At 31.9% G+C, this 12,538-nt stretch overlaps 1 protein-coding gene across 1 annotated transcript; it reads left to right on the plus strand.

Annotated features, from left to right (window-relative positions):
* The first annotated feature begins 7,821 nt into the window (after positions 1-7,821).
* LOC111988749 (serine carboxypeptidase-like 45) lies at positions 7,822-12,529 on the plus strand. Its single transcript, XM_024020534.2, has 10 exons — positions 7,822-8,186; positions 8,310-8,411; positions 8,503-8,598; positions 9,712-9,804; positions 9,895-9,974; positions 10,261-10,542; positions 10,666-10,790; positions 11,314-11,406; positions 11,541-11,658; positions 12,066-12,529. The coding sequence occupies exons 1-10, from the start codon at positions 7,934-7,936 to the stop codon at positions 12,213-12,215; spliced, it is 1,392 nt and encodes a 463-aa protein (XP_023876302.1). The 5' UTR covers positions 7,822-7,933; the 3' UTR covers positions 12,216-12,529.
* Positions 12,530-12,538: the final 9 nt, after the last annotated feature.

The raw sequence follows: 12,538 nt of genomic DNA on the forward strand, positions 1-12,538 counted from the left end.
GGGGCAGGCCAGGTCTGCTTTGTGTACAGTACACATTTTTTTTTGGGGGAGGAACGTGAGTACAGTGTACTCATTGTGAACAGTTGCACATTTGGTAAGATGGGGCCGCATGGAACTTTTTTATTTTTATTTTTTATTTATAAGATGACCATGTAGAACTAGTTGCCTACTTGCCTTCTCAAAAAAAAAACTTAATAAATAAGGTGACCCAAGAACCAAGGACCATTTTGAGAAAATGATTGCATACTAAAAACTAAAAGTTCTTATTAGTTATTACAATGGTCGTAAGTCATAACTCAGGAAGGAAGACCTTGGTTTGTTTGTTAGCTAGATATGTTTCAACCTAATATGCTAAAAAATCTTGATTAATTTTATTTTTAATTGAGAGACTACCTAAGTCTACAAATCTTTTTTGTTTTCTTTTTCTTGAGCCCTTTCCCTTATCCAGTAGCCGAATATAAGCAGATAAAGACACATAAATCTCGTACAGATATAACGGCTTTAGACAGAGCTAAAAAAAGCATAATAATAATTTTTTTCTTCTGATAATTCGTTTTGTCACCTCTCCGATGGAACGTTGTAAATTGGACATTAGAAGATCGGGAATCATTATTGAACAGACTTTTATCTTTTGAAGGTCCATCTCTCTATGAAGTCTCTTTCAATCAGGGCTACCTCAGTCTCTATGCCACTTAGCACGCGCTGCAGGTTTTGTTTGTGTTCATAAACTCTCAAAACTAAAATAAAAAAAAAAATGTTACACCCATAACCTTACCATCATAAAGTTTTGGTTCTAATCTTGTGTGCCTCATGGGCATGTGCACTTCAATATAAAAATAATGGCACACTGTCCCGTTGATAAACACTGGGACAAAGAACATAGCCAAAGAAAAAAAGAAAAAAAAAAGCATTCTTTTGGTGAAAAGGTGCGCATGGGGAAAGAAGAGAAAGACACACAAATTCTAAAGGTTATTTTGACCTAATCCGCTTATCTAACAGTTACAGTTTCTCTGACTTTCTCTGTTTAGTGGCATGGGGTCCTACATGTCACTAACCAAATACACACACTCGTTAACATTAGATGATTAGATTAATTCTTCTTCCACTTAATGTGAAAGGATGCCCCCAAAAAAAAAAAAAAAAAAAAAATTTAAAGAGATAAACTTACACTAATTATATCTTTTTTTTTCCATCATTATTACGTTGAAATGATGAAATCTGATTATGTATTTTTAAGTGCATCTTTTCAAAAATATACTTGTCTTTTTATTTGTTTCCAGATGTGAAGGTTCGTATGGAAGTTAGCTGAGATGGGCCACCAGAAAGGCAAAAAGCAATGCGGTATTTGTTTTTGTGGGTGGAGTGGGTTTAATTCGAATATGAAAATGCTGGGTGGGGCGTGTTTGTGGTAACTTTTGCCTTTTGTCTCTGCAGAATGGTTGGTCAATTTTGGTAAAACTAAGAAATATGTCACACATGAATATGAATGTCTTGCCACCCACGAATTAAAATGTCTCTCTTCTCCAACATGCGCATTTGGAAATCATTCCCCTATTGACCCCATCATCAACTCCGAGAGAGAGAGAGGTACTTTTTTAGCAGCTTCCAAATTTCAATTAATTACTTTTTATGTTTTGTCTATTGTCTTCGCATTTCCAATCTTTGTTATCTTTCTTCACCATTTAAAGTGTCCCAAACATGCACTCTCTCAAATGGTGAAAGTCCATTCATTACATCATGCAAATACGGTTCTTTCTCCCTCAGTCAAACTCATAATTATCTTCCTAGTTAATTTCGGCCATCTTCTAGTAAACAATGTTTTCAATTTTTTTTTAATTGTCAGGTTTCTTTGAGTTTACCAAAGTTCCAAAACTTTTTTTTTTTATAAATAAAATGATGGACCAGAAACATTACTATCATAGAGATGAAATCATAATTTACACAAATTTTGCTAGAAGAAAAAGAGGCTCAATCATACCAACATGAATTTTCTTTCATCTTTTGTTTCTTCGAGAGGAGACACATTGAATTCATACGAGACTATACTCCCAGTTTTTTAGTCAGGCAATCAAAGCTGTTAATACAAGGATTGAAGCGCAATTGTGATGTTCAAACATGCATTCTAGGCCAAATAAATATAGGAATGAAAAGTATTATTAATTTAAAAAGTCAGCTGGCTTTTCCTTTCTAAGAACACAAATTGCATAATCAAAAGGGCATTTCATATAGAAGGAAGAAAAAGTTGGAAAAGGATTAAAGTGAACCTTTGCTTCCATCTCAAGAGTTCACATCTAGATCTCCATGCTCCTTTCCCATTCGAGCACATTTCCCAACTAGCTAGGCCAACTCTCATTTTATTCTTTTTATTTTTCTACTCAAAACTCAAAAGTAACTCACATGCCACAAACAGGTATTTTGCTTCGGTACAACAAAAACAAGAAGTTAATTGTACGCTATCTAGTTAAAATTTGGAGAAAAAGGCTAAGGGAATCTCACTAATAATATAGAAAAATGAAAAGGTAAATTAAACAACCTATATCATCAAAATGATACACTTAAAAAGTTTGTAAAAATGACATTATCTCCTTTATGTTTTTATAAATATGAGAGAAAAGTTCAAGTTTAAAATAAGACTTATATTCAAATGATGGATGAAATGAAACACCCAATAAGATATGCACATATAAATAGAAATCTTTTTTTAAAAATAAAGTATTCTCTTACTTAATGGTATTCGAAGACATGGACTTACATGTTACATTTAAAATCTTAAAATAAAATATTTTTTAGGATTTAAGTGATAGTACGGTGTTTCTTAAAAAAAAATGATAGTAAAGTAATAATAATAATATATTTTATAGTATTTTATGTTTATAATTTTTATTTCAACTCCACTTTTCTTCTTATTTTCCTATAATAAATTAAAAAAGAAGAAGCAAGATATCATTTATATAAATATTTTAGACGAGTATCAATTAGATCACCTAAAATGATTATATTCCTTTCACCTTTAAACCTGTCATGGAATGAGGTGAAAATTTTACCTAATAAAAAAAAAACTTGGAAAGGAATGAGTGACAGTCCAGCTAAATCTTCATGGGTACGATCCTTATTTAGCTTAGCTTGTTGGTTTGGAGCTTTATGTGATCAGAACTTACTACTCTACTTATCGATACCAAAAACATAGAATTACGGGATATTTTGTCCTTTGTGTCAGACTTTTGTGAATGAAAAGAAAAGAAAAAGGTAAATCTCATAACTGTGTGAGAGAGCACAAACGTCATCTATTTTTTCTTTTTCCTTTTTTTTTTAGGTTGCTAATCAGCACACGCACAATCAATTATCTTTAATTGTAGGTTAGGTTAGTAAATATTCTAATGGTTGGACGGAAATGCCCTTTACTTGATTTGATTCATAGAATGATAGAATTGTCCATTGCTTTATCAGTTGAATGATTCAGCCATCCAAAAAGTGCACCTTTGTAAAGAAAGAATTCTAAAGATTGTAAAAAGGAGTTGAATTTGATAAGAGATCCAGAATCAAGCAAGGAATAATGGCTCAAATACAACAAAATTTTGCTAAATAATTCAACTTGTTCATTATGCCTGGTGTGGTGACCAAGGAATTAGTGGAACTTGAGTGAAGGACTCTTGTTAATGTCAATTTTTTTTTTTGGGTGGGGTTGGGGAATTGGCACCTATCATATCATATTTTTACAATTAGGAACAAAACCAATCTTTAAAGTCACATGGTTACAAATAGTCTTCATAAAATTAGATTCAAACCTGTTAATCCACCCAAATTTGTGAGGAAAAAAAAGGTATAGGTAATATGAATAACAATTCTATTTAAGTTGAATTTCATTCACTACATCCATCGGTATCATCAAATTTAAAATTTAAGACCCATGAACCAATTTGGACCATCGAAACCCACTGAAAACTATATCAAAACCCAGAGAGAGAGAGAGAGAGAGAGAGTAAAAAATTATTTAAAAAAAAAAACAGTTGCTATTGTACTATAGTTGAATGCTAAAAAAATTTAAGTATAGTAATTCTCATGTAACATGATTTTTATGGTTTGAGGTGCTAAAATAACTTTTGAGTGGTTTTACCACCTTTAATGTAAATGCCAACGTCTTCTTCATAATGTATATTTAAAAATATGTACATAACAAATAAAATTTTAGTAAAAAATAATTCAAATGCACAATTTGTTTTTATTGGTGATTTACCTTTATTTTATGTTTCAAGTATAACATGAAAAATAGGCGTTTTCTTTTCATTTTTTTGGACTAATTGACTATTAGAATTAATTATTGAAATATAAACTTAGGAATACGTATTATTGAACATTTATCTTTTGAGAGTTTTCTTTAATTTTTATTTTTATTGTAAGAAATATACACAAAAATTGTTAGAAAGTATGTTAATTATTATTTTTTTACTCGAATTTACCTAGTGCTGTCAAAGACCAACTAAGAGTTTTTGAAACAACATCATTGCACATTTTTAATGTAATGGTCACTACATAGGTACAATTTATTGTGAGGTGGGGGGCAAGGGATCGGGCTTAGGTCTCCAAGTCTTTGGAATAACAACTCTTTTTATTCTAATAGTTTCTAACATGTATTTGATTTACTCCGTACTTGAATATCAAATCCAAACCATCCAACTTGACATGTTTGTCAGGTCTAGTTACGGGAAAAAATTTAGGTAGTTTTGAAATAATGGAAAAAACTTAAATAGTCCTGAAGCACTACTTGAAAACTGCAAGTGTTGCCCCTAGTTACAAGCATGGAGGCCGCCCATAATAAACAAACATAGCTGCAATGAAAATGCTTCCCTTGTGATTCTCTAATTTGCCCCTAGTTACAAGCATGGAGACCGCCCATAATAAACAAGCATAGCTGCAATCAAAGATTCAAGATGCTTCCCATATGATCCTCTAATCCCCAAATTTACGCAATCAATTTAGAATGTCTGGTAACTAATTTGTGAAAATTATTTGTACGTGCAACTAAGATCATGGTAGGTAATAAAGTGTGGAGAATAAAGATGAGATTTCTCTCAAAAATGCCTTCTGCCATTAGTCCACTTCTCCTAGCTAGGCTGGGAAGCAATACTCTCTGGTTTCATGGCCCATTTGGTAGGGACGACTATGGACCCAAATGGCTATTGCTCATTCACACCAGCGCAGTGCCAGCGATAAGAGAGACTCGTGAGTGTGTTGGCCTGAGTCTGAGAAAAGGAATCTTCAGAAGTCAGACAAAATTAAAGGCCTAAATAGACAGGTCAAACGAATCAAAACATACTTTTAAGATTGTTCTCGGATATTTACCACATAAATGTGATTTGCTTACCATGGAACAGCATTTGCTAACCACCTACCAAATTTGTCACTAAGATGGTGCCTACTTGAAAATCTTTTGATTTTGACTGAAAAAAGAATTTATTGGAAAATAAAACAAGTATAAAAGATCAAATGTGTCAAACCCATCTCACTGATTGACAAAAGCAACAATTTTTTGCTTCCAAATTGGTTTGGAAGAAACTTTTTCATATGATTTTTTAGATAATTTATGTGACTAATTTAAATAAATACACATGGATAGATTTTTAAATCATTATATAATAATTTGAAGGAGATTTTTCCGAACTAGTTTGTAGAGGAAAACTTTGTCCATGCAAATAAACCCATTTGAGAACATAAGAGGTAGAAAGGCACCCAAGTATTACAACAAGCAGCCGAAGTTGCTAGATAATGCGTTATTGCGTACAAGTAGTGGGATATTTGTCCAATGTGATTTATAGGCGCAATTTTCTTATTATATATATAAATATATATATATATATATATTTTTTTTGGGTTGAATTTTCAAGAATAGTTTTAATTCTCTTTAGTAATTATAAAATATCTTGTAACGTCATGCATACACTTGACACAAAAATGTATTTAAAAATAAACATAATTATATATATATATATATTATATATTAAAATTCCTACCTAAGTTGAGTATTAGTGATGGTCATTTTTATATTTTTGTTGGTTCTTAAAAAATACCTAGTAAAGATAATATTTGGTAGAGTATGCAAATTGCTTATTCTTAGTTGTTTAATTTTAGGGGAAAAAAAATAAATATTTTGTTACTTCTTAACTTAATTTTCATTGTCATGAAACAATAAATTTATTTCGTGTGTATATTTTTTTTAATAAGATATGGCCAACTAATATTTTAGAACATTGTACACATTTTCATTTTATTTGAATTAATAATCATTTTTGTAATAAAATGAACTTTAAATAGTTTTAAAATATTACACATCCATAGTTTTAAATAGAAATATAATAATTTTCTAATTGACTCTTTTAATGTTTTTTAAGTTTAGATTCATAAACCTTCATGTAAAGACATTTTAGCATAAAATTAAAGTCTATTTAGAATCTAAAGATACCTTAGATCAAATTAGTAGACAATAAGAATGTCACTCGGGGTAAAATTAAAATGTAATTAGAATATAATTTGAATTTTTTGAATGAGAACTTCACTTTAATATATTATATATATGAATATATGATTAGTAGTAAGGCATCGATATTGATTCCCTATGCTTCGAATAATCTATCTTACTATCTACGTTTCCTTCACTAGTTTCTCAACCAAAAAAAAAAAAAAAAAAACATTGTCTTCACTAAAATATCTTTTATGAGCAGCATATGTTCTTAGGTTATTTTTGTAAATGACATTTTTAAATCCTAAACAATTTGAAAATTCCAGTTGTGATGTATGTGAATTAATTTTTTATTTTTTATTTTTTTTTAAAGTTTCATTTATTTCAAAATTTAGAGCCTAAGTGATTCTTGTTCATATGCTCACTTTTTCCGTTCTCCCTAACCACACTTCTGTCTGGTTAACTTTTTTTTTCTCTTCTTCTTTTATTTTGTTCCCCCCTCCTCCTCTTAAAAACATGAAAATATAACAATGGTCATTTTGTTCCTTGACCCTTTATTCTTCTCTAAACTCAAGAAAGGTCTTGAATTACAAAGGTATGGTCAGGAAAATTTTCCTTTTTTTTTTTTTTTGGTTATTTCATCTTAGTTGATTTTTGATTGTTTACAAATCTTTTTGTGTTGCATGAAGGAGCAAATGGATTGACACTATTAATCTAAGGAAAGGTTAATTCGTGTTATATCAATTTCTTGGTGATTTTAATTAGATATTCAGATATTTGCATACACAATATGAATGTCCAGATGCCTATTTAATCAAGTAGGGAAAACATTTTGCTCACAATAACTCTATTTTACAGGGCCAAAAAAAAAAAAAAAAAAAAAAACAATAGGTCCAAAATGGGGAAAAAATGGTCCAAGCATCGCTCCATGGACTAAGTTTCATAAAATATTCCATGTAAAATTGTAATGCTTCCAAGTTGAGTCGAGTTATGAATTGAATCAAACACAAACCAAGCTCCACATAGCCCAGCACTCATGCCATGTCACACACCAACTGTGTTACCCAAACAAATTTCAAAATATTTTTTTACAACTTGTTGAGGTGTCATATTTTGATTAGTACACCATCATATACAGTGGCATCATTATTATTATTTTATTTAGAAAGAATTCATTTGTTTATCATTAAACTTAGTGTATTATATTATCACACACAGGAGGGAGGCCCAAATCAACAGTAATAAATCATGATCTAGTCTCTCACATGACATTCATTTCAGCTCCAAGTTTTTGTTTTTCAAAGGGACAAAAGTTTAAATGCAAAATATACTAATAATTACAAAAAACAAGACCTCATCTGTTTATATAATGCCCCCAAGTGGGTAACATTTTAGCTGCCCCTCCCTCATTATTCTCTCATCTCAAACTCGAACTCGAACTCAAACTCTCTCTAGGTGCTTTGTTGTTGAACTTTAACCATGCTTTCTCTACCATGGAAACCCATTGCAGTGACTGTAGCTTTACTTCAGCTGTATTTTCTCAGAGAAGCAGAATCGTTTCCTTCTCTTCTCGATAGAATTAACCAATTACCTGGTCAGCCTCCAGTTGCTTTCCAGCAATATTCAGGTTATGTGACCGTTGATGACAAAAGCCAGAGAGCTCTGTTTTATTACTTTGCTGAAGCTGAAGTGGATCCAGCTTCCAAGCCTCTTGTTCTCTGGCTAAATGGAGGTCTCAAATTTCTCACTCACTCACTCACTAATGAAAACTTTTCCTTCTTTTCTCTGTAACAAAGAGAGACATTAAACCATTGCCTAAATTTTGAGTCTTTGTGATTTCTTTTTTTGTTTGCAGGGCCTGGTTGTTCTTCTTTAGGTGTAGGAGCATTTTCTGAAAATGGGCCATTTAGGCCTAGTGGGGATGTGCTGGTCAAAAACCAATATAGCTGGAATAGAGGTAAGTAACATTTCTTCTGAGTTTTGGTGTTTACATTACTGGGTAATGTGCTATTTCTTGTCTTTGACATAAATGCCTCATTGTTTTGCAGAAGCAAATATGTTATATTTGGAGACACCAATTGGAGTTGGATTCTCTTATGCAACAGATACCGCCTCTTATGAGGCTGTAAATGACAGGATCACAGGCATGATTCATCAATTTGATTCTTCCATTTTTACTGTGAAACTTTCATTCAATCTTCTTTCTTTTCTTTTTCTTTGTAGAAGTCTTGCAAGCAAAGAAAGATAAGCCCATTTACAAAAAAGAATTTTGTAATTGAAGTAGAAACACAATTTCTATACCAAAGATTCAAGTCAACTTCCTTTTTTCCTTTTTCTTTTGCTACTTTTTTTTTTTTTTTAGGTGTCTTTTATTTTCCTTAGGAAATCTTTTTGATTTCTTTTTTGCTCAAAGGTTNAAAAAAAAAAAAAAAAAAACTCTATTTTACAAAACAAAAAGAGCAAAGGCCAGAATGAATTTATTTCATTTTTTGAAAGTAAATACAGTCACTCACAGTGTTGGGGGCAGGGTGGCTTTAAGACTTTTTAAGTTCAATAAAACGATGAAGAAAACAAAGACTTGGATTTGTACTTGGATATGTGAAAGGCTTATAATCACTGAAGCCAAAATTCTTCTGGGAAAACCAAAAAGAACGTATGCCTTGCTTCTTTCTACTGACATGACTAATGAGCCTTCATAAGTCATTATTCTGCCATACTTTTCCTACAAAAATAAATAATAATAATAATAATAATAATAATAATAATTGTGACCAATTTTCATAGACATAATTATACTGTTTGTCACATTCACCAATTCCTATTTGATTAGAAAAACATAAAGCATTCTGTAAAGCTCCTTTACGAGCAGAACTGTACGCTGTTGTTATCTCCTATACATTTTCTATGTAGATGGTTTTTTTTTTTTTTTTTGGCCTACTTCTTCTTGGTCTAAACTCTAAACTCTTAACACCAAAAAAAAAAAAAAAAAAAAAAAAAAAAAAAGAAAAATTTCTTTTGCTTCTTTTTTTTTTTTTTTAGGTGTCTTTTATTTTCCTTAGGAAATCTTTTTGATTTCTTTTTTGCTCAAAGGTTCGCTAGAATATTTCATAATGGTATAGCACTGTGCATTCTAACACTTTACAGTTATGCCATGTTCAATGCTTACTGTTTCTGTTTTGTTTTTTTCTAGACAAAAGGTTAACTTTACTGGCTACCTTTGATTTCTGAAACTTTATCGTCTTGTTTGTCATTTATAGCCAGGGACAATCTGGTGTTCTTGCAAAGATGGTTTGAGAAATTCCCACTATATAGGAACAGAAGTATGTTCATCACAGGAGAGAGCTATGCCGGTATTATTTTATACCTCAATGGCATTCTTTAGTTGAAACAGATAAAAAGAGAGACTAAGTTAACTTTTTTTTCCCCCTACCTATATCCAGGTCATTATGTTCCCCAACTAGCAGAACTCATGATTCAATTCAACAAGAAGGAGAAGTTGTTCAATTTGAAAGGCATTGCTGTTAGTATTTTTCCCAAGTTCCACAATCTTTTCATTTAAAAAACCCCACTCATATCCTATACAGAATTTGATTTTTTTTTTTTTTGGTTAACATAATTCTTTAAACATGTGGCCAACCGGATCAATTTTTTAACTGACCACAAAATTTGGTTATTGCTATAATTCTTTGAACAGATAAATAAATCACACATACTTTCTGAGCCTTCAATTTGCCCATGAAATTATTGTTCATTTAGTTTTTTATTTTAATTTATTATCTACAAATATGTTTTTCCTCTAATTGCAGCTAGGTAATCCAGTTCTAGAGTTTGCCACAGACTTTAATTCGAGGGCTGAGTACTTCTGGTCTCATGGACTGATATCAGACTCGACATACAAAATGTTCACATCTGTTTGTAACTATTCGCGATATGTGAGCGAATATTACAGAGACGCTATTTCTCCTGTTTGCTCAAGGGTGATGAGCCAAGTGAGTAGAGAAACCAGTAGATTTGTGGACAAATATGATGTTACCCTTGATGTCTGTGTGGCATCTATTTTTTCACAGTCCAAAGTCTTAAGTCCCCAGGTGAGTACATTCAATTATTTATTGGCTTTTCCATCCACTACATATTGCATTCCACTTTAAAATTGCCTTATTTTTTAACCAAGTATAAGTAACTCATCTATTCTGGTTTTCTTTTTCTAACAGGAAGTTACTGAGACAGTAGATGTCTGTGTAGAAGATGAAACAGTCAATTATCTAAACAGGAAAGACGTACAAATGGCTCTTCATGCACGTCTTGTAGGAGTACATCAATGGGTAGTTTGCAGCAAGTAATTCTCTTCTAACAGAAATAAAAATAAATGAATCTTGTGATAATTTTATAGTAGTAAGACAGTCTATTGTATGATTATAATATAACAGCACAGGGGACTATCAGTTAGAATTTTGATGATCCTAAAGTTTTGCTTATCTAAGCATAGCAATATCTTGTTCTCAAATTTGAATTTGTACATTGATAAATTCATTGATTAATGCAAGTAGACTGTAAAGTAGTTTTAAATTATTGTGTAGCTTTCATGGTTGCTGAGTTTTCAGGAGGACTTGTTCTATAGGAAGAAAATCATCACTGTGTGAAAAAGTGCCTTTATTCTAGTGTAAACAAAAAAAAAAAAAATATATATATATATATATTTGACATAACAAGAAGGAATATTAGCCCCTATGCAGAACTTTAACGTGTGGAAAAAGAATGAAGTTTGGAAGTTCTACTCATTCTTTTACTTTTAAATCTTGGACTGTCTTTGGGTTTCTCTGGTTTAGTTCTTTAACTTCAATTCTGCTTTGTCCATGCAGTATTCTTGACTATGAGCTGCTTGACTTGGAAGTACCAACAATCTCAGTCGTGGGAAAACTCATTAAGGCAGGAGTCCCAGTCTTGGTTTACAGGTAAATTCATTTTAACTTGATGTCTCTTTCATGATTTTAGCCTTTTAGGTTACCAACATTAGTTGGACCAATGAATTCAAGACTTTTATCTGAAGATTATTGTAGTTGATGACATATTGGATTTCAAATTACAGTGGAGATCAAGATTCTGTCATCCCTTTGACTGGAAGTCGAACATTAGTTCACGGACTAGCAGAGGAATTAGGACTGAAAACCAGTGTGCCTTACAGAGTCTGGTTTGAAGGGCAACAGGTGAATCTCATTGAAAATTTCTCNAGGAGTCCCAGTCTTGGTTTACAGGTTAATTCATTTTAACTTGATGTCTCTTTCATGATTTTAGCCTTTTAGGTTACCAACATTAGTTGGACCAATGAATTCAAGACTTTTATCTGAAGATTATTGTAGTTGATGACATATTGGATTTCAAATTACAGTGGAGATCAAGATTCTGTCATCCCTTTGACTGGAAGTCGAACATTAGTTCACGGACTAGCAGAGGAATTAGGACTGAAAACCAGTGTGCCTTACAGAGTCTGGTTTGAAGGGCAACAGGTGAATCTCATTGAAAATTTCTCAAACTCAATAACTACTAGGTGTTACAACTTACAACTAAAAAGTATGTTGTTCTAAATTGATTCTTAATAATCTTTTACCATCAGGTTGGAGGGTGGACTCAAGTTTACGGAAATATTCTTTCATTTGCCACTGTTAGAGGAGCATCCCATGAAGCTCCATTCTCACAGCCCGGGAGATCACTTGTGCTGTTCAAGTCATTTTTAGAAGGCCAGCCTCTTCCAGAAGCATTCTGATCAACTGATCAGTTCTTTTATCAGATAACATATTGAGTTTGTAAGTAATGTTTGATTGCAAAAGGCTAATCATCTGAGAGTGAAAACTGCATTTGTTTGGTTGTTGGGTCCTAGGGTTTGTCCATGCCGTGGAATGTAGAAGAATTTTGTAAAGATCTCAAAGTAAAAGGGAAAAAAGAAGTGTTTATTGGTCATTTTTTGATGCTATATGTTTGTAACACAGGTTTAAATAATTGACGTGTTCAAAAATTTATGAGAAATACAAGAGAATGTAAGATCAGCATAAATGTTGAGATGTTCCCTTGTTGAGAATCTTCATTGAT

Source organism: Quercus suber, unplaced genomic scaffold, assembly GCF_002906115.3.
Source record: "Quercus suber isolate HL8 unplaced genomic scaffold, Cork oak 2.0 scaffold_272, whole genome shotgun sequence".
Taxonomy (NCBI): domain Eukaryota; kingdom Viridiplantae; phylum Streptophyta; class Magnoliopsida; order Fagales; family Fagaceae; genus Quercus; species Quercus suber.

Coding starts and splice junctions, on each gene's coding strand:
- LOC111988749 (XM_024020534.2), top strand. CDS start 7,934: ATGCTTTCTCTACCATGGAAACCCATTGCAGTGACTGTAGCTTTACTT. Junction 8,187..8,309: donor TGTTCTCTGGCTAAATGGAG/GTCTCAAATTTC, acceptor TTTTGTTTGCAG/GGCCTGGTTGTTCTTCTTTA. Junction 10,791..11,313: donor CAATGGGTAGTTTGCAGCAA/GTAATTCTCTTC, acceptor TTGTCCATGCAG/TATTCTTGACTATGAGCTGC.